The sequence below is a fragment of the Pseudoliparis swirei genome, chromosome 6 (assembly GCF_029220125.1).
Source record: "Pseudoliparis swirei isolate HS2019 ecotype Mariana Trench chromosome 6, NWPU_hadal_v1, whole genome shotgun sequence".
Classification (NCBI taxonomy): Eukaryota; Metazoa; Chordata; class Actinopteri; order Perciformes; family Liparidae; genus Pseudoliparis; species Pseudoliparis swirei.
In genome coordinates, this window is record NC_079393.1 from 25065411 (window position 1) to 25088178 (window position 22768).

Genomic DNA, 22768 nt, shown 5'->3' on the forward strand with positions numbered 1-22768 from the left:
CAATACTGCGTATCTATATTTGACAACTTACTCAGCAAAACAGTAACTACGTGGAAGCAAGATGGGCACAACAATAAAGTAACGTTATGTCCACTTTTCAAAAAAGTAACTTCGGTGGCTAATAAATTAAATGGCAATAACTTCTATTTGAGATGTAAAACATGTCTCTTGTTGCTCACAAGGGGGACATATGAAATGATTGATCAGGCTATTTTTGGTGGATTAAGTGAAGTAGCTCACTTATAGTGCTTTGCTATTTGACTCAAAACACAGAACACACACACACAGAAATGACTTCTGCTGTCACGTGATTCCATTCAATTTATTTGGCATAGCCCCAAATCATAAATTACAAACTTTGCCTCAGAGGGCTTTATCATCTGTACACGTGACATACTACATCCCCTGTCCCGGGACCTCACATCGATACAGGAACCGCTCCCAAAAAAACCTGAGAAAAAGGAAAGACACCTCAGGGAGAGCAACAGAGGAGGATCCTTCTCCCCGCATGGACAGGAGTACAACAGATTTTCATGTGTACAGATGATGCAAAAGCCCAATAAAAATCCTCTTCTTGAACAGGTCAAAAATAATCAATACTGGATTAGCCCCTGCTCACCATGATGTTGTGTTGTCTCTGTCAGCTTCACCCAGCTGAGCTCGCTGAGGGTGAAGGAGCTGTGCGAGCTGCTCAGCTACTGGAATGATGCCAGCTTCATCTGCAAGAGCCAGGTGAGACTACTGGGAACTACACACTACTCTACAAAAAGTTCCTTCATTTTGCAGTCCCAGAGTTCGTACGGTCATGGAAAATCTGGAAAAGTCATGGAATTTGTAAATGGTTATTTCCAGTCCTGGGGGAAAAAAATCCCGAAAGTCATGGACATTTGTTATATTCATATGTGCATTTATGCTGCCTTTTAAATGACGCTCAAAATATAAGCCGGCATACTCGTACATTTTTCGCGCTGCAAGTGAAGGCACCGTAACTGAAAAGACATAAATGTTTATACTTTTAATCAAACTATTGTTTCATTCATTTGTGTCGTTTAAGGTTATACTGTATGCTTTGGAATTCTCATAGTTAGTTTAAATACTAATTGTTCTCACTTTCATGTATACACCGAGATTTCACAAAATATTTGGTCATGGAAATTTAGTTTACTTTAAAGTCATGGAAAACCATTGGTCAAAATGTGTATGAACCCTGAACACGCTACTCAACAAAAAGTTACATGTTACAATGTTTCCAAAAGCAAAACAAATTCGGCCTTCATTTTGCAGTACCGTGGCTGTGCGTTCTTCGCTTCTAATAATAATAATAATGTCTCCCTTATTGACCCCACAGTGTTGAAATTCTTTTCTGCATCATACGCTGCTTGTTTTTTCTTGCAACCTTTCCTTTTTCCCCGCAGATTGAGCGATTCATCAGGATGGGTGTTCCTCCAAGCCTGCGTGGCAGAGTGTGGAAGTGTCTCCTCGCCATCGACAGTCTGAGGGAGAGCAGTGCCTTCAGCTACCAGGTACGAGGCGAGCGCCGGCGAGGAAGCCTCTGGTGCCATTGTGCGTTTTATTGTTGCACACTGACGAATGCTTCTTTACTACGTTTCTCTCATGCTGTAATTTTACTCTTTCTTTTTGCTTTTCCAGAATTTAAGTGTGTGGTAGCAAAAAACAAATGATATTAATAGCGTGATAATTTTCAGTGGCCATAATTTCAAAATTATTTTCATCATGTCAAATTTAAAAATCATAGAAATCAACTGCTAATGCGTGCAGTTTGGCCTTTGTGCCTGCAGGTTGGCTAATGTGACGTTATGGTTGATTGTCAGGCAAAAATAAATAGTAAAAGAAACAAGATCTCTATAGAATAAGGCCATAAAACCAGATCTCTGTAAAATAACACCGCACCTGGGTAGAATAAGACCTGGGGTCTCATTTATAACCAATGTGTAAACACAAAACAGGGCCTGAAAGAGGTGTACTCCACTTACCACACAAAGATTGTGATCTATTAAAAACAAACAGACATGAGGCATCAATACAGGTATAATAATGCCTCTCACATTTAATCTCAGTCAAAGCAGTGTTATTTGTGCTTTTTCTATGGAGACGTAACTATAAGCACATTTCAAGATATACACAAATACAAATTTGGAAATTGGGCACTGGCCAGCAAACACAAGGTTTTAGAACTCATTTTTTTTACTGCAAACCTTTATTGGGGATTGTATTGTACACATTGTTTTATAAATGAGACCCCAGATCAGAGTAGAACCAAATTTGGGGAGAGTTACAAAGTTTTTATCTGTCATTGTACGACCGGCTTCTATGTGGCCAGACCTTCATGCAATTTCTTTTCCAAATCGATGCCTAATATTTAAAATCCACAGTATTTTAACATTTTACTCACAAAAGACATTGTGACTGGATCAGTTCTGGAGCTTATAATCATGTATGTATATATATATATATACACTACCGTTCAAAAGTTTGGGGTCACTTAGAAATGTCTTTATTTTTCAAAGAAAAGCACTGTTTTTTCAATAAAGATAACATTAATCAAAAATACACACTATACATTGTTAATGTGGTAAATGACTATTCTAGGTGGAGACGTCTGGTTTCTAATGAAATATCTCCATAGGTGTATAGAGGCCCATTTCCATCAACTATCACTCCAGTGTTCTAATGGTACATTGTGTTTGCTAATCGCCTTAGAAGACTAATATCTGATTAGAAAACCCTTGTGCAATTATGTTAGCACAGCTGAAAACAGTTATGCTGGTGATATAAGCTATACAACTGGCCTTCCTTTGAGCTTGAAGTTTGAAGAACAAAATTAATACTTCAAATATTAATCATTATTTCTAACCTTGTCAATGTCTTGACCAATGTTCCCTCTAATTTGTCATGTGTCTGGGCATACACACAAGCTCCCTGAGCACACTGAGGACCACTGTGAGCAACATCAGATGTGCACGCTGTGGCCACACACCAGTATCACACCTGTTCAAAACCTTGGATCATAGCAAGTTACATGGCTTATTAAAAGAATCAAATTACAGCAGCAATTTTCATTAGTTTACTTTTAATATAAGCGATTTGGCCCACTTAAGATGAAAAAGACAAAAATCTTGTTGTTCATGAGATGTATAGTATGTTATATATGCGAGAGTCCTGCTTTGGCCTGGCTGTGGTCCAGTTGTGGCCTGGCTGAGGGTCCTGTTCTGGAAGAAATGAGACATATACACCTTTCAGACATAACATTTTGTTCACATTAAAACATTCACATTTTGCTCAATGACATGTGCTGTAGCTTGTGATACAGTGTAAATTCCTGTAACTCTTTGTCTGTAAAATATGTAATTACACCGTTTTTTTATTAGCATTTCTACTACCCATAAATTATCTAGTAACAGCATTTAATGATTAAACCCATGAATAAAAAATCTTAATGTCACTAGAATATGCACACATTTTGACTTAAATGTTACCTTATTTTTCACGTCTGTCCTTCTCACTTCTCCAATGGTTGTACACTTTGTCCAGGTTGATGCTTCGTCTGCTTCTTGCTTTGACTTTATGCGCATCAGCTGGTCCAAATGTGCCACTTCAAGTACTCACATACTTTGCCATGTGATTGTGGATTTGTTGAACTGACAGCATTGATGCATTCATTTTGATGGCAAGTAAAATATTGTCAATGAGAACTTTAACTTGCTTGGGGTCAGATTTTGTTTTGTGTGACAGCTCGTTCCTTTTCTCTCTGTCGTTTGCGCTCTCCCGCAATAATGAACCAATCACCTTTCCCACCTTGAGTCTTCGTACAATTCCAACAGCTTTCAAATGACTTTTCTGCTGAATGTGACGCTTGAGGTAGTCCAACTTCCATTCAGTCCACAATGTTACCGCTGAAAGCTCATTTGCTACTTTGGCTTCGCTGCATGTTTTGCAGAGTTGACCTTTCTCACTCGAAAAAGACAAAATCTCACCCAGTTTCACCGCTTGTTCTTCTATTTGCACATACTCCGACAGCCATTCCATCCTAAAAGAACCGCATTTCTTTTTTACTTTGGCTTGGTGAGTGGATGTGTCGCTGGCGTTGCCCATTCGTTTCGCCATGATAAGGGGTTGTATCTCATAACCCCGCCGTATTGTTGTTAGCTAGCTAACCTGCATGGTGCGTATGGGCAGGGCACTATCAATGCTCTGATTGGCTGCGTAGCGTAAGTAAACCGTATCGTATCATTGGCTGGACACCTGTCACTCACTGTGTTACATTGAAAAATGGTACAAAAAACACATTATTGGTTTAATTAATTAGATTAGATTAGGTCTAATATTAGATATTAATTAATACTTTTATGGTGAATTTTATTTTATGCGCTGCATAGATTTTCTTGTGCGCTGAGAATGTGCGAGCAGTGCGCGATTGCATAGGCGCGCAGCTTAGAGGGAACATTGGTCTTGACTATATTTTCTATTCAATTTTCAATTCATTTGATAAATAAAAGTGAGTTTTCATGGAAGACACAAAATTGTCTGGATGACCCCAAACTTTGGAACGGTAGTGTGTATATATATATATATATATATATATATATATATCATACCTGCAAACTTGTCACCTTTCGGTGAAATTCACCTTTTAAAAATCAAAATAGGTCATCCAAGTGAATCGTGTAGATCCGAAGAGTTTTTGTTTTGGGGGGGGGGGGCGGCGTTTATGAGATTGCAGTGAGACACGGAGAAAATGCTATGTGGTACTCTTCGCAATAAAACTTCTTTGATGGGACGTGTCGCGTCTCGGCCAATCAGCGTTCAGATGTCCACAGCGTTTAGGGAATTTAGGTTAGCTTGAATGTTAGCCCGCTACATCTACTGCTGTCACGCTGCACGGTGTATCGACACTAACAAAGTACCCGTACGTTAAACACGATATGATTTAGCATATTTTTAGTATCAATACTTAATTAAAAGAGCGCACGATCAGAGCGCACGCGCTGCTCCGTGTCAAGCTGTCTGCACGCAATGCGCTGCGCAGCGCTCACAGCGAGTGGCGTCACGTGGCGGAGCTTTTGAGACTCAAAGTCTTCAGCTTTTTTTAAAAAAAGAAGAAAAAGATGATTCCAGAAGTGAAATGTTTCACATACCTGCAAACTTGTCACCTTTCGGTGAAATTCACCGTTTTGAACTCAAAATAGGTCATCCACGTGAATCGTGGAGATCCGAAGAATTTTTGTTTTTGGGGTCACCTGGCCCGCTGCCGTTGAGATTGCAGTGAGATGCGGAGAAAAGTGTGAAGTGGTGCTCTTCGCAGTAAAACATCTTTGATGGGACGCGTCTCGGCCAATCAGCATTCAGATGTCCACAGCGTTTGGTGGTTCAGGTTAGCTTGAATGTTAGCCCGCTACATCTGCTGCTGTCACGCTGCACGGTGTAGCGATGCTAACAAAGTACCCGTACGTTAAACACAATGTGATTTAGCATATTTTTAGTATCGATACTTCATTAAGAGAGCGATCCGAGCGCACGCGCTGCTCCGTGTCGAGCTGTCTGCGCACACTGCGCTGCGCAGCTCACAGCGAGAGAAGTGGCGGAGCTTTAGAGACCGACTTCGGCTTCAAAAATATAAAGATGCCAGAAGTGAAATGTTTCAGTATGTAAAGTTGTGTAACTCTACAGCTGCTCATCCAGATGAACTGTGTATCATCTGGTCAGAGACTAACGGCCTCATAGTGTATAATCAATGCTATGATGGAACCATGTAGTTTCATTCATATCTGGCTGCAGGCACGTGCACAGACATTTTGGGGGGCAGGTGCTCAAACCAAAAAAAAGGACACCCAATGCCAAAAAAAAATTCTGACAGAGTTGAAGCATAAGCAGCAATACACTAATGATGCTGTCCTCGACCTGCGTTTCCTCTGGGCAGCATCAGACAGCTAGCTTACATTTTCTTTATGAATAAAGATGAATTACTATATAGCAACAACAGTACAAGCGTTCTGATTGGCTAATGGGTCGTCATGCCAGCCACGTATTGCCCTCCTCGCTGGTCTGATATGGATCCGTATTGCCCTCTTAAGTCATTTTCAAAATGAGCGATATTGATAGACATCAACAGCCAAGAGCAGTGGTCCTCAAACTAAGGCCCGTGGGCCGGATACGGCCCGCCTCCACATTTGGCCCGGCCCTCTGAACAAGAGAGGCCTTATGATTTTTTTTTCAGTCTGGCCACGCAAATCCTAGACTAGCCCCTGTTGAATAGAATGGAATAAGAATTCTCTCTCTCTCTCTCTTTTCTCTCTCTCCTCTCTCTTCTCTCTCTCTCCCTCTCTACTCTCTTCTCTCTCTCCCTCTCTCTCTTTTCTCTTGAATTATCTCTCTCTCCCTCTCTCTTCTCTCTCTTCTCTCTATTTTCTAAACATAACTAATGTCAGTAAACAGCTGGACGAGGCTTTGAAATCACAGAGTTTTTGTTTGTTTATTTTTTTAGGAAACAACGGACCAGTTGTGACGTCATGTTTTCAGCAGCGCTAATGTTGTGGTTGATTTATCACAAAACAACGTTAGGGGACAAACACTGTCATGACCTGTGTGTCTAGTGCTGCGGGTCAGAGGAGAAATAGGTGCACCCGTTCGGTGGCGCGAGGAGCACTGCGCGGAGGAGGGAGGGGCGAGGCGGGGGGAGGGAGAGGAGGGGGGGCTCGTGAGCGCCGCGGAGCGGGTCTCGGCGAAATTCTCACAAGAACTCAAATAAATGCCCCGTCGGATATTAAAACACATTTGGGGGGACTTGATGACAGAAAGAGTAACTTTTATTCTTAAATACGGATGAATAAAAAAAACGTGTCTCCAGCAAAAAGGGCACTTTACTCATCCAGGGCAAAGGGGTTGGTGCTTGAGCACCACAAGGGCTCTATCTGTGCACGTGCCTGTCTGGCTGTATTAATACTAATATTACTGTCATTTGTTAAGTGTTGAAAAAGTTGGTAAAAAGTGAACCATACAGATGGTTTATTTATTACTATTATAGTGACAATGTATATTTGTTATTACTATCATTATAGGGCTGAGTCAGAGCGGAGGACCTTTTGTTCTTAAACTGTTTATTATCATTATTTAGATTTGTGGTCAGAACAATAAAATAACTGTAGTTGTGGTTCTAAAAGCTTTGAGGCTTCAAACAACGTGGATGTGGTGTGGTCACAACAACAAAAAAGAAGGTCTGCAGGGTTGAATGACTTTAACCATATAATATATAATGACAACTCATATTTTTTTATTACTATCATTATATCATTAATAATATTTCTACTTCATACATTTTGTTAAACTACCAAAGTTCAGCTAAAATATTATTAGATTAATCAATTAGTTGCTTAAGAGAAGAAAAAAAAGAACAAAATTGTTGATAATAATTTCACTTTAAATAATTAAAAAAACATTTTATGGTTCCAGATTCTTAAATTTGAAGATGTGCTGCTTTTCCATTTTTCCTACATTCAGCCACTTCCCGGGGTCGGGGCCTCTGATGAGATATCACAGAAAGGGTGGGTGGGAAGGTTTATTATATATTATATATTATTGGTTATTGGATAAAAGAGGAACACAAGGAATTAATGTCTTACATAATTTAGAAATTAAAAAAGTGTTCAAGTGCACAACATTCAGGAAGTTACTTGATTTGTAAAATAGTGTAACGTGGGACTTGTTAACCTGTGTGATTGTCGCTCAAGTGGGCCGTAGAGATTTCTCTGAATGGGGCTCGCTCCTATTCACACCTGGGCCCATGCAAAATAAATATTACTGAATATTTCAAGGTGTGGCGGCCATCTTACCGGGTTCACCATCATCTTTCAAGGTGTTGTACTATTATATATATATATATATATATATATATATTCTTATTAGAAGGGTTTGTGGGCACTGACTTAGTCAGAGCAGATGACCCCCACCGTTATCACCTTTTTCCACCCCTCATGAGTTTGCAGGTATTTTTTTTTTCTTCTCATTTTCAACATTATTTATCATAAGCTACTGGCTCATGTGTTTTTTTTACCTATCACAATAAAGCTGAACAAAATGTATTTAAAATGTAATAAAGTCTAGAAACTGAGATTCAACCACTTAATCAAAGTCTGTTAAATAATGAATTAATAGATGATGCAGAATAAAAACCAAATTGACCCTCTTAATGGGCACAGTCCACCTTTAGTTTACATGCTTTAGTTTCTCTACTCCCACTAGATTCAAATGGAAGCCGGTCTTTTTATTGACCCGTTTCCAGATTTAATTGCGCAATCTGCGATCCGATGACTATCGCTCTTTTCATTCATTACACTTGAGCCTAACTCTGAGTGAATAGACTCAGTGAGGCTCAGGGTTGGGCTCTGTATCTTAAACCTGCTTTCTGTTACCGTGCCTGGTCATTCATTTCTAGAACTGTTACTGATTGATTGGTAATGGCCGAATGTTTTTGTTTCCCTCCCAACAGAAGTGTCTCCTCGAGGTGCGAGGGCCCCTGGTGGACTTGGGAGTCAGCGAGTACGGCATCCTGTCGGCCATCGCCACATTGAGCGACACCCAAAACCATCTGGGCTTGAACCAGGGGCAGACCTCCAGCTCTTCCGAGCTCAGATACTCTGCAGACGACATCACGCTCTTCAGACAGATCGCCCTCGACCTACGTGAGCTGAAACGGGGGGAATGAAGCCTTTGTGTGTTAAATGTTTTTTCCTCCTACTTTTTTCTTATAAAAACATTTACTGTTGATTCGTTGGAAACAAGGCCGCATATTTTGGGATATTTTCTATGCGTTTACATTATTATTATTTTTTTATGAGTAACGGTTTTCTTTTAGTAGTATGTGATCGTTGAATAGAGGAAAAGTATACTCATGTCATTTATTTGATCTGTTCCACAGAACGTTCTTTCCCCACCCATCGCTCTCTGATGGGGGACAGCCCAGAGGCCGTCGAGGGCCAGGCTAAACTCTTCAGGGTCCTCATCGCTTATGGCAAATACAGCCCGCAGGTTGGATACAGCCAAGGTAACGGATTCCTTTACAGTTCTCATGTGGGACACATGAGAACTGTCCTAAAACAGTATGAAGTCCTCCAAAGAATGTTTCCGTGATTATATTTGGTTTGTTGACCCTGTTCTAAACGCACATGGGGAGGACATCTTTAGTGACACAACTCTTCTGTGATTAAATGAAGGTATCTGCAGTACATAATGTGATCACTAGGTAGAAGCAGAGTACTGTAAATATAGAGCAGGGCTGCTACACAGTGTTAACGGGACACGTAGAGACAGAAATGACACGCTGTTGTGTAGATACGATCAACAACAGAAGGCTGTTTAGTTTAATAAAAGAACAAAGATGTGCTATAGAGAACATTTCAGGGGGGCGGGCCATTTTTTTTTAATGTCATGCGATCTACCAATACTACGCCGCGATCGACTGGTAGGTCGCCGCGATCGACATATTGAGCACCCCTGATATAGAGTTACCTCTCCATCAACATCTTGTCTCAAATTTAACGCATCTTTTTATTGTATTATTAATTACACATCAGACAATAATATTAAATTTGGACTAGTTGTGTTTGAATTTATTGAACTATTTGATACATTTGGATTCATATAATCACTTACATTTGGATGAAAATTCTACTCAAAATCATGTATAACTACTGTATTTATTTGTTGTGTGTGTGTGTCACAGGGATGTCCTACTTAGCTGCGGTGCTGCTGATGCAGCTGGGGGAGGAGGAGACGTTTTGGGCTCTGACCGCCTTGCTGGATAAACCCAAATATCTCTCTGAACTGTTTGACCTCAGCCTCGCCAAGTAGGAATGGGCTTAAAGTTTATAACGGAAGAAAATGCATACATATTAATAAATATACAAATGTACTATGACTAATTCCTCTGTAATGATTGTACTGATGTTTTAAAATGCGCTCAAAAGTACTTTCAAATTAATTATTTAATGATAATACATTTATTTTGTTCAGGTAATCAAAGAAACCTTAAAAGTTCAACAGTAAAAGCAATAACTATAAAAAGAAAACTGACGACAAACAAAAGCAAAAAGAGAACCCAGCCTTTGGCATTTTGTGTTTCTTTTTGTGAGCCAAGTACAACTAAATGCTGACCAGGGCATTTTTTAGGCGACCCAAGCCGTTACAATTAAAGCTCTATACCTTATTTTAGGCATTCAACCAAACACACGTTGACTGTGAGACGAGGGAACCTGACTGATTTCCAGGTTTTACGACTCAGAACACTTTGATGGTGCCTTTTATGTTTGGCACTATGTCGGTGATATGTTTGAAATTCCCAGAATCTAAACTTGTTGCAGTTGTATCTGAAAATTGTTTTGTGATTGCAGTTTTCATTGAGTTTGGTGCCATCTGGCAGACACAGAACTAATCTGTTATCTTTGGTCCAATCAGGGTCCAGCACCAGGCGAAGGTGTTCCACCAGTTCCTGAAACACAGGAAGCCGCAGCTCTCTCAGCACATGGTGAGTGCTTTAGAATGTTCACTTTGTCGCTCTGTAAAATGCCACTGTGACGAAGAAACTGGTACGAATTTGATCACGTACTCATCATGAGCAGACACTGCAGGCTGCGGGTATAAGTAGGGTGCTTCTGTTTGTACTGGAAATGCTTTTAGTTGACTGAAAGGGAGTACATAGCTCCTGGGGGGGACAAAACTAACACACCCACCTTGAAAGTTTGTGTGTTTCAGGCCAGAAATGGCCGAGTGATGAGTAGTTCATCTGCGAGGCAGAGGCCACTGTCATGTATCCATCAGCGACTGGGCCTCTTCTGAATGAGGCTCCAGGCTTATCCTGTTCAGCCGTACGCCGGCTGCACAAAGGGGAGGCACGAGCCTGCAGCTGTGTGGTTTCCTCCCTCCGTCCCCCCTGTTATTTCTCCACTGTTACTGAAAGCATTCGGGGAACCTCACAGCAGACGTGCGTGCATGCACTTAGATAGAAATTGAATGTCATTTTATGGATAAGGAGATTTTTGGGCGACGGTTAATTACAGAGTCAAAAGAAGAACAAATTAGACTGAAGTGGTTGTGTTTACGTACCTCGTCAGGGCTGCATGAGCAAACATGGAAGCATTTATTATCTATCTAAATCAGATTTACAATGCTTCAACTGACATGACCTGAGGCGTCTATGAAGGATGCTGATTAGGGCTGCAACAACGAATCGATAAAATCGATAAAAATCGATTATTTAATTAGTTGGCAACGAATTTCATTTTCGATTCGTTGTCGCACGATTATTACGGCGCTCAATAAGTCACGGAGTATAAACAAAGTTGAGTTGAGCGCAGAGCGGCGCAGGAGAAACAAGAGCGGAGGGAGAGGACAGAACGCTGCGTTGTGAGAGCCAATCAGCGCTGAGCTGCTCCTCTGTTGATGAATCTAATTGGCTGCTGCTGCTCACGTGGCGCTGGATGCGGAAGTTATTCACGTAGTCGGAGACATTCACGGAGCTAAGTGCGCCTACGGGTGATGTCATGAACCCAGACACCAGGGCGCTACATGTCACGACGTGTGTGGCATTTCCACAAGAGTATAACGTAGAAAACGTGGTTATTTATTCCGTGGCGGATAGCGGAACATATTTTTCCATGGAGAAAGGCAACGGAGATAAGCCACGACGCCACTCGCTGTGCTGCGCGTGCAGACAACATTTAACGGAGCGGAGCAGCGCGTGCGCTCTGATCGCTCTTTTAATGAAGTATCGATACTAAAAATATGCTAAATCACATTGTTTTTAACGTACGGGTACTTTGTTAGTATCGCTACACCGTGCAGCGTGACAGCAGTAGATGTAGCGGACTAACATTCAAGCTAACCTAACTTCCCAAACGCTGTCGACATCTGAACGCTGATTGGCCGAGACGCGACACGTCCCATCAAAGATGTTTTATTGTGAAGAGCACCACTTCACATTTTTTCCGCGTCTCACTGCAATCTCAACGGCAGCGGGCCAGGTGAAAAAAATAATGAATCGGAACGCGTCTCTGATATTGTTCAGGGGGCCGGTCCAAATGTGGGGACCACTGCTCAGGAGAGGAAAGCTGTCAGTCTGTTTGTGACGGGTTCATCACCATGGTGACCAGTGAACAGGTTCATCACCATGGTGACCAGTGGGTCTCCAGGGCCTTTCCATGACTTTAAACCAAATTTCCATGATTAAACATTTTGTGAAAACTCTGTCTATACGTGACAAAGTGAGAAGATGTAGTATTTAAAATAACAATGAGAATTCCAAAGCATACCGTATATATACCGTGTAAATTAAAATTTGAATAAAACAAATTTGCATTACTTTTCCAAATATTTTGGGATTTTAGTTTTTTCAATTACTTTTCTAGGCCTAATAGCCATTTAAAAAATTCCATGACTTTTCCAGGTTTTCCATGACCGTACGGACCCTGTTTTGAATAAAGGGTTGACATTTTGTTTTGTTTTGTTTTTTTATCCGATTAATCGATTAAAAGATAAAATAATCAACCGATTAATCGATTATCAAAATAATCGTTAGTTGCAGCCCTAATGCTGATCAAAGCATTTATTTTCGGTATGGGCTATAATGAGCAAAGAAAAACAACAACCGTAACCAACAGATTGGATGATTTTGTAATGTAATGTAGAGCTATTCAAGTGTGCGCTGTGGTATTGAGGCAAATGGAAGCATCGGATCAGGAGCTCCTAAATGTTAGATGATCTGCAGCCGTGGCACTAATAACTTTATAGGGTCATCCTAAGCATGAAAGTTATGTTTGTACTTCCGTGACTTCATATATCTGGACATCTCCTTGGGGTACATTATGTAGGTTGTTCATTTCTTTTTTTTAAGAGGTCATTGAACTGTACTCTTAGATACTGGTGCGTTTACACACCGGACATTTGATTTTCTGTGTTTGAGTGCGTCACAAACATGAACCCAGTCATTCAGTGGTAATCCAGCTGCTCTTTAAGAGGACAGTGTGTGTGTCCTATATACGTCACAAGAGGTATGAGAACTTTGAGAGGCTTATTCTGGTATTTAATTTTTGACCTGTGGTTAGACCTGCCTTATTACTTGACCCCATAATTAGAGTTCCACTGTCATTGTGCAATTGTGATTGTGCGATAAGCTATTGAAAATCAAAATGGGTTTTCACAAGAAACTGAGCAAAAGTATTCTCGTTTCTCATCTTCTCACTAAAGCCTAATCAAAGCCAATTGGCACTCAGAAGTTTATGTGTTGGCAATATCTTAAAAGCTTATTTTTAGTTTTGAACAAAGTCTCCCAAATGATATTAGGAAGCAGAGCAGGTGAACCCTCTGAACCCCAAGCAAGTGTCGGGGTGTTTCTGGCTCCTGCCACAGTCTTTCTCTGTGGCCCTGATATTACACACTTGTAATGCCATGAATCATGAAAAAGAAAAAAACCCAGGATTCATTTGATGTATTAAACAAAAATTGGAAAACAATGGAATCGATAGAAATTCAACATTCTTCCAAGTGTTGCCAATGAAAATGTGTTGAAGCTCCACGTGCTGCCTGAGCTATTGACACTGTTACAACTTCTACTCTGAGCTCAGCAGCCTGCTCATTAGTGTATTCCTAGTTGCTCTGAGGAGTGTAGTTTTTATTTATTTACTTCCCTAAAGAATACGTTCGTCCTTCATGATGTGTTCAAGGGCCGTCAGAAAATTTGGTCGATGCACCATTTAAATATCTCAACAGCTATTGGATGAATCGCATCGGAGCTTTGTTCCCATTTGTAGTTTTTAATACCCTTTTAAACTACTGGACGCATTGCCATAGGGCTGCAACAACGAATCGATAAAATCGATTATTAAAATAGTTGGCAACGAATTTCATTATCGATTCGTTGTGTCGCGCGATTATTACGGCGCTCAATAAGCCACAGAGTATAAACAAAGTTGAGTTGAGCGCAGAGCGGCGCAGGAGAAACCAGAGCGGAGGGAGAGGACAGAATGCTGCGTTGTGAGAGCCAATCAGCGCTGAGCTGCTCCTCTGTTGATGAATCTAATTGGCTGCTGCTGCTCACGTGGCGCTGGATGCGGAAGTCATTCACGTAGTCGGAGACATTCACGGCGCTAAGTGCGCCTCCGGGTGACGTTATGAACCCAGACACCAGGGCGCTACATGTCACGACGTGTGTGGCATTTCCACAAGAGTATAACGTAGAAAACGTGGTTATTTATTCCGTGGCGGAGAGCGGAAAATATTTTTCCACGGAGATAGGCAACGGAGATAAGCCACGACGCCACTCGCTGTGCTGCATTTAACGGAGCGGAGCAGCGCGTGCGCTCTGATCGCTCTTTTAATGAAGTGTCGATACTAAAACTATGCTAAATCACATCGTTTTTAACGTACGGGTACTTTGTTAGTATCGCTACACCGTGCAGCGTGACAGCAGCAGATGTAGCGGACTAACATTCAAGCTAACCTAACTTCCCAAACGCTGTGGACATCTGAACGCTGATTGGCCGAGACGCGACACGTCCCATCAAAGATGTTTTATTGCGAAGAGCACCACTTCACATTTTTTTCGCATCTCACTGCAATCTCAACGGCAGCGGGCCAGGTGGAAAAAAAATAAAAATCGGAACGTCAATACGTGACAAAGTGAGAAGTTGTAGTATTTAAACTAACAATGAGAATTCCAAAGCATACCGTATATATACCGTGTAAATTAAAATTTGAATAAAACAAATTTGCATTACTTTTCCAAATATTTTGGGATTTTATTTTTTTCAATTACTTTTCTAGGCCTGCTAATAGCCATTTAAAAACGCCATGACTTTTCCATGACCGTACGGACCCTGTTTTGAATAAAGGGTTGAAAATTAAAGTTTTTTTGTTTTTATTATCCGATTAATCGATAAAATAATCAACCGATTAATCGATTATCAAAATAATCGTTAGTTGCAGCCCTACATTGCCATTATAATTTGGTAACAATATTCATGTCCACCACAGGATGAAGTTCAATAACTTTAATAATCTTTTCACTTTGTCCAAAAGTTTGATAAATGCCTGAAAATCTAAAAACGCAACCATCAGACTCCGCTGTCCATTTTGTCTAATGCTGACGACCGAATGCTAACATGCTAACATGCTTTACCACAGTAAACAACATCTGCATGTCGCCGTGTTTATGCCCTTCGTCCTTTTACTTTTTCCTGGCCATGTCGCAGCTGGACTGTTGAGAATCTTCAATCTAAGTGTGTTGGCACACTCCGATCAATCACCGCTTCCATTTGTGTCTTTGAAGAGACGTTTGTACTTCACGTCGACTCAGCAGGTCTGGGAGGAAAGTGTTGCTTTAGGAGCCTACACACAACTACACACTCACACACAACACAGAGGCTTATTGTAGGCACAATAGTTGACCGCCCTTCTAGAAAAAGCCTATTACAGATCAGTGGTCAGCGTTTCCTTTTGTAATGGAGCCCTTCAGTTAAGGCAAGCAAGCCACAAACAGGTTTCTGGGCTCGGGTTCTACCCACCGGACCTCAGCAAACGGGGACCCAGTGCATTTTCTATGCGAAGGACCCTGAATGTTTTCTTCTCTCGTAGACATGCGGCAATATTACGAGCAGTTAACGCACCCGGGTTTGTCTGGAAACCACATTTCAGAGATTGAGTTATGGTGCTACATTTGAAATGTAACATATCGATGGTTGTTTAGTTGCCGCCACACGGCTTTTAACATGGCACTGCTGAGCAGGTGACCAGCAGTGTATGGTGTTAACAGTGCAAACAACGACAACAGTGCTTGTAGAACAAAGAAAAGTGTTATCGGGTGGGCCCAGTGACTTCATTCTCTGCTCGGGTTGTTTGCAACTCTACATTTTTAATTTAGCACGTTTCCACACAAACTCGATTGCATACGTCTCGGATGAATGTTTGACAGAAATTGGCAGTGAAACATGGATACATGTTTTGGTTATGCCAAATCACCCCCCCCCCCCCCTCCGCCGCAGGAGTCAGTGGGTGTCCTGTCAGTCCACTTTGTGATGCCATGGTTCCTCACTCTCTTCACTTCCCTGCCCTGCTGGGACTCTGTCCTGGCTGTCTGGGATCTCATCATTCTGCACGGTATTCTCACACACACACACACACACACACTCGGACGGACGCGTACAAGCAAATTGTAGAGTTGTCATTTGCTCGCATTCATTTAGTGGGGAAGAGGGGAATAAAATAGTTTAAATACATAGTATTTAAGGACCAAGCCAATAGTTACTGTATTTTTTTAATTATTTGAGCATAATTGAGGAAAAAGATTAGCACTGTTCATGGTTCAATTGCTCACATCATTAATTGATTTCCATCCTCTTTATATCTTTTACATCTTTATATTAAATGAAGCATTGTTGATGTCCAGCAACTGCGGTCTCCTCTTCTCCCCAGGCCTTTCTGCTGTGTTCCGTACGGCGCTGACCATCGTGGAGCTCCTGGAGCCTCGACTGATGGAGCTGAGCGACGAGGGAGCGCTGCTGTCCCTGCTGCTGAGAGTGCCTGTGGACGTGTGAGTAAAGTTCACGGAACGGCTTTGTTGATAAACACCGTATAATAATAATGCATACAATTTCTATAGCGCTTTTCATAGTACTCAAAGACGCTTAATCTGCTCTGCAGATATAGTGTTCGTTTTCTGTTTACAAATAATCTATATGAAAATACATATGATTATAAGATATATGGAGGGCTTGTCATTACCCTAAAAAATAAATGTCATCTTTATTAGGGGTAGAAATTCATTAAAACAAGATGGTACAAAATATATTTTAGGTGGAGATCAGCATTAATACTCAAGTGGCCAATGCATGAAAATGCTACGTTGTAAACAACAAATCGTTACTGCCAGCTGTTGACTAGCTTTTTCCTACTTGTATAAGTGAGCAACATTTGGAACAATTAACTAAATCAGACATGTGAAGCTTTTATATTTTAAAGTTTTCCTCTGCATGCTGCTCACAATACTCCCAGTGCTGCTTCCAGAGAAGCTAAGCGCTAAAGTACGGAGGTTCCACTCGGTTACATTGAGGCGTGTACAAGCTCCAAATGGTACAAATGGGCATTGACAGTGAAATGACAACATTGTCACAATGTGTTCATATGTGATCTTGTAAAATGTAGTTTTTGCTGAGAAACTGCAATAAATCCAGTTGTTTCAGGAAGATGTTTTCACAGTATTATACATTAGATATTAAAGAGGGAATTATGACCTCTAACTTCCTAGCGATAGCTTTAAGCAGCTTATAATACATAATTAAAACTACTAATGCCCTTTTTTATTTTTAATCACAGCAATTACTCAAAAAAAGACAATAATTGAAGTCATTATCCTTTTTTAATTGAGTGTTTTTATGCAAAAAAAACACTATAGATGACATTAAGAAAGTTAGGGGATACAATTTGCATCCACTTGTTCAAATCTCTGTGGATTTGATTTATTTACCAAGAGGCCTATAATTCCCATATAGGACCGTCAAGCCCCTGATGTGTTGTCATATCAAAATGTCCCAGACCAGGCTCATGAATATGTCCCTCATAACAATGTGCAGCAAAGTTCTCAGAGCTGGGAGAACCCCGGGCAGCTCATGAATATCAATCCGCTCGTCAGGACTGGACATATTTTGACACAAAGCATTCTGGGAAAAAGTTGCTGTGGTTGTCTTTGTGACATGTTTTGGATTAAACATCCTTTATGCTCAATTAGTTTCCTCAATGGCAGCCCACGCTGCTTTCAGCGGGACCCCTCTGTCCGTCCCTTGCCACGTTGAATACAAAAAAAAACGCCACATGCCGGCGGACGTGTTTTGTTGACATGGAGCTGTAGTTATGGCAACTCGGCAGGGGTCACTGGGTTTGTGTATACAGCCAGTGTGTGTGACGGACCGGTGCACAGTTATCCAGTTTATCATATTTGTTTTCATAGATAAGTGCCCTACAACTATTCACACTCCTCTGGGATCACATTGTAGAAAAGGTTACCACCGTTTGGACCGGAGTGTGTGTACCTTGGACGGAGATGTGTGCGGTAGATACATTGAGACTGCCGCCACGTTGTTTCCATAAACGTAGCTGTGTCACAGGCAGTGATAAAGCACTTTATCTTGAGCCAGACGGAGGGGGTCGGGGGGGGGGCAGGCATATGTGCGTGCTTGGTATGCACCAATGACTCGCAAAGTGGATTATGAAGGGCAAATCTTGAGTATTATTGCACGGAACAGCTAAATGGCTGTTAAACTGACGGATATATTTTCTTTTAATGATTTAATTGCGACATCTTATTGCCTGCTTTTGTAACCGGTGAACGGCACAAGCTGGTTACCACAGTAACCGATGCTCTCTGCGCGAGACCCTTACTCTGTTTGTGTGTATGCACCCAGGGCGGCGCTGGCAGCCCCTTTCTGTTCTGGCGCTCCGTGGGCAGCCTGCCACCGCGCCGCAGTGAGGAGTCCTTTCTGCCCGTTTGGCCTCCTTCCGGGAGCATCAACACTAAGTGGTCCGACCGTCTCCCAGAGGCAGGATCCCCTTACGCTGGGAAGATACTAGAGAGGGAGATAGATATCTCTTCATCCTCTCTCAATTTCCCTTCAAGTATCTCTGCTCTTTTACACTCTGTGAATGGTATAAATGGAAGAAGTCATCAACCATTCTGATTAATGGTTGAAGGGGCTCATCTGTCTCTCGTGCGTGACCAGTAAAAGAGCAGTGTCTCACTTTTTCACCACCTTGTAGTCAGAGATATGACTCCAAATATGGCCACTCTTTAACCGGGTGCAAAAATTCCACGATTGTGATGTGCAAAATGCTGAACTCAAAACTTCAGAATCGGATTCCATAAGCTAAAAATTGACGCAGACTGAAATATATTCATAATATTGCAACCATTGGATGGTTACGGGAACCCACACTGCCCAGAAGATGAATGGATTTTGAGCAATATTGTCTTGACAACTTTCGGATGGACTGCCACTAAAATGTGTCGCACACATTCATGGCCCCCTTAGAATGAATTGCAATCACTTTGTTTACCCACTCCTCATAATTCTGCACCTAGCTAATAATACATTTTAAAATTAATAGAAATCTACACTAGGATCTCAATTGTTGCCAGATATTGTTGTTTAATGGTTTGAAAATTGTGATGATACACCTTAAAAAATACTCATAAGTTATAATGAATATTATGGTAAAGTATATCCGTTATTATTATTTTTTACATTTATAACATCCACTGCCAAACTACTTCCTCTCTTTCCCCATCCATGTTTCATTGTCTTCCTGTCAGTGTGTCCATATCTCCTTTGCCCAGCCCTGTCTCTCTCTCGGTGTCCCCCCTCCATTCCCCTCGTCCTCCTCACTCCCTATACACACAGTGCCCTCCACCAGTCCTACCTCTTTCTCTTTTGTCTATACCCCTCACCCCCTCCCTTCTCCTCTTTCGCATCAGTCAATTCCCATAAGTCTCTGCGGGCTCTGTGGGCTCTGTCCCTCCTCCATCCCCAGTTTTCTCATTTACTCTTCTGCGCCCCCTCTCCTCCTATATGCCTCCTTTCATTCGTCCTCATTGACACACTGACACCCTCGTTCAGCTAGAGGGGTCCGCACATCATTTGTTTACTTCACACTGACAAGTCTCTGCTATAGTTTATTTTTATTTTCCCTTCTCTTTCAAACATATCCAAATGCATGTCCACCGAGGAACACTTAGCGCGTCGCTCTTGCTTGCGGTCTTTCTTCTTTTGACACTTTGGCACGATGCATATTTTAGATTTTTTTCACTTCTTTTAAAGTCCATGGCTGTGTCTACTACCGCGCACTTAACGAAGTACACTGCAATGCAGTACACTGCAATTCAGTGCACTGCATTGCAGTGTACTGCGTCGCTGATGAAGTGCTGTCTCAAATGGAACACTTAACCGTTCACCACTTGGCGGAAGTGACGTATGCAAATCTGCTTGCGATACCCCAACCCTTAAAGTGACCAAATGAAGCACTTCTTGCCCTCTTGTTGTCCCTTGTTTACCTTTCTCCACCCCATGTGGAAACTGCGATACCTCCACAATCGCGGCAGGAGCCTCCGCCTTCTGGCTGAAGTCGAGATGGTATATGTAAATTTAATTGTGTGATTTTGCCTTACCTTCACAGCATAGCTTCATGTAGTAGTTGCAATTAAATTCTCCTCGCTAGGTATGCTAAATTCTCAATTATCTTTGTCAGAAGTAGCCTTCTTCTTTGCAATCCACATAACCACCATATGGAAATAAAACATGACAAATCTGTACATGTTTGTCCCTAGATTCCAATTAGTTTTAAGAATTATCCACTGAAATGATAGTCATCTGCTTGAATTCACACAGTAATAGGCCTACTTTGACTGACTGTACTTTTATACACATCTCTGTTGTAGTGAAGTTCACCCTGATACAGGAATCAATTAGCAATTGAACACACAGGCATATTAATTTGTTGTTACAAACATGCATCAATTCTAATATAAATCAGAAAACGCAATAAAGACTACAAAACCTCAATGACAACATTTTATTGATAAAATGACTTACATATTAATATAATCTTCCCTTCCCCTCCCCACACACTCTACAGCAGCCACCCAGTCCCAGGCGGCGCTGCCGTATCAATGTTGCAATGCCACTGCTGGCGTTGTATTTTGATGGCCACAGTGACATGAGGGTGGACTTCAGGCTCACCGGGAGTCATTCAACGCCCTCATGGCTGTGCTGGGCACTGACTGACCACGGTTGGGGCCCCGAGATCTCCTGTCTAGTTTTTATTTTTTGGCTTGCCAGCGCCACCTCCTATCGGGTGGTGGCCAGGGCCTTCGACAGGCCCCGGGGCTCAGTGCATGATGCCAGGGTCCTGAATAACAGCCCCATCTTCTATGAGCAGTCATCCCCTCCACCAGGATACTGTATCCTTGGGGATGGTGGCTCCCCCTGCCTGTCCCAACCCATCTGCCTCATGACCCCTTCAGGCAGCCTGTCCGCAACCACCTCCAAGCTACAACTGCTGCCTGTCAAAGGCGAGGGGTGTTGTGGAGAGGTCCTTCGGGATACTGAAGACGCGATGGCGGTCCATCTTCTTAAAGGCCCTGGAGGTGGATGTGAGGTGCCAGAGGTCATTGGAGCCAGATGCAGATGTCGGGAGGGCAGCAGAGGACCAGCCAGCACCTCCAGGAAACGTCTCTGGGGCAGGAAACAGAAATAGGATAGCCATTCAGTGCTCTGTCCCAGACCACGATTACATTTAAATTAATACATACACGACATTAAAAAAACAACACACGATGATTGAAAGCTACAATTATTTCTAGAAGGACAAGCTTAGATAGCTATCGTAACGGTATTAATTATCGGGCGGCGTGTGTGCAAACGTTCGCGGTGTCATGTTAACCCGTTATTAAACTGAGCATATCCATTGTTAATCCATTATTAAAATTGCTATTTCGATTGGTTAACAGAACAGCCGTTGTTTAACACTGTCCGACGACTGACATAGCTATCTGTCGTCGGACTTGCCGCTGGAGCAAGCGCCTGGAGCCGACCTGCCCCCGCTCGTCAAGCGAAAAGTGTCCGATAAAAGTGCACCTTCGTCGGACTGGCCGGGTGGTGGATTAGCCAGCTAGTTTATCATAACTGCCATGCAGATCCAATGGCATCTAATGCTACCTAGGTATGCTCACTAATCTGAGAATGGCATGTTAGTAGTACATTGTAATACCAGTACAATGTGTAATAACCGCTGATACTTACATTTACGGTCTGTAGCTTCGTGGTCTACCGCTTGTGCTGTCCGCCATTGTTTTAGAAATAAAATGAAAAGCTGGCGAAAGGGCTCCTCCTCTTCCGGTACGTAGCCAAGATGGCGGCCGCTTAGTGCGAGTAGTGTCCATCGTTTTACACTACATTTTTTGCCCGTTTGCAGTGCACCATCCGGGTACTTTCAGTGCACTGAATTCTGCTGGATTTTTCAGTGGCGCACTTCGAACACTGAAAGTCAGTGCTCGAAGTGCTTAAGTGCGCGGTAGTAGACACAGCCCATGTCTTTTCCTCTGCGACCTGATCCAGACACTTAGTTTGAAATGGTCAGTTTGAACCTTCTCTGTTGTAACCTTTTTTTTTCTTCTGCAAGCCGTCCCTGTGTTGAGGCACTAAATATGCTCTGAATTTCGAATTCAGCACCTATTTATGGAGTAATGAGTGTGTGATTCATGTGTGAGACACTGTAAATACAGTGTCTGAGAGAAGTGGGACAACATCTAGAGTTGCCCAACTGTTGCCTGCATCTACTTAGTAAATGGTTTACTGCCACTATCTTCTGTGAAATGCTCGCCGGGATCGGTTAAAAAAATTAAAAAGTTAACTCGACCATCATTCATCCCTCTGTCCCACAATCCCTTGATGTTCACTCACTCCCGAGCGCTCCATCTATTGCTGTCCACCACCACTCATCCTCATATCTACTGGGACGGATCACTCAGCCGTGTGATCCGTCTGCATTACGTGTCACTTCTTCATCACCTCCTCCGTCTCTTTCTCCTCTCCCTCCGTCACTCTCGCATGAATGTTGCATTATGTGCACCTGAATGTCCGCACATTCATTTTATCAACAGAAGCACGAGGTCAAAAGAGGTTACAAAATGATGTCATTCTTTTGGGGGTTGTGAAAT

At 42.1% G+C, this 22768-nt stretch overlaps 1 protein-coding gene and 1 long non-coding RNA gene across 2 annotated transcripts in view; one reads left to right on the forward strand and one right to left on the reverse strand.

Annotated features, from left to right (window-relative positions):
* The window catches only part of si:ch211-266k8.4 (carabin), a 92515-nt gene that overhangs the window by 4634 nt on the left and 65113 nt on the right, over positions 1–22768 (forward strand). Inside the window, exons 2-9 of the mRNA XM_056415753.1 lie at positions 645–732; positions 1416–1523; positions 8504–8696; positions 8933–9058; positions 9737–9860; positions 10468–10537; positions 16047–16161; positions 16477–16594. Coding sequence (XP_056271728.1) covers positions 645–732; positions 1416–1523; positions 8504–8696; positions 8933–9058; positions 9737–9860; positions 10468–10537; positions 16047–16161; positions 16477–16594 — 942 coding nt within the window. The remainder of the gene's footprint in view (positions 1–644; positions 733–1415; positions 1524–8503; positions 8697–8932; positions 9059–9736; positions 9861–10467; positions 10538–16046; positions 16162–16476; positions 16595–22768) is intronic.
* On the reverse strand, positions 20609–22141 carry LOC130194696 (uncharacterized). The gene is made up of 2 exons (XR_008831940.1): positions 21852–22141; positions 20609–21284 (listed from the first exon to the last, which is right to left on the reverse strand). It is a non-coding gene; the product is annotated as an uncharacterized LOC130194696 (long non-coding RNA).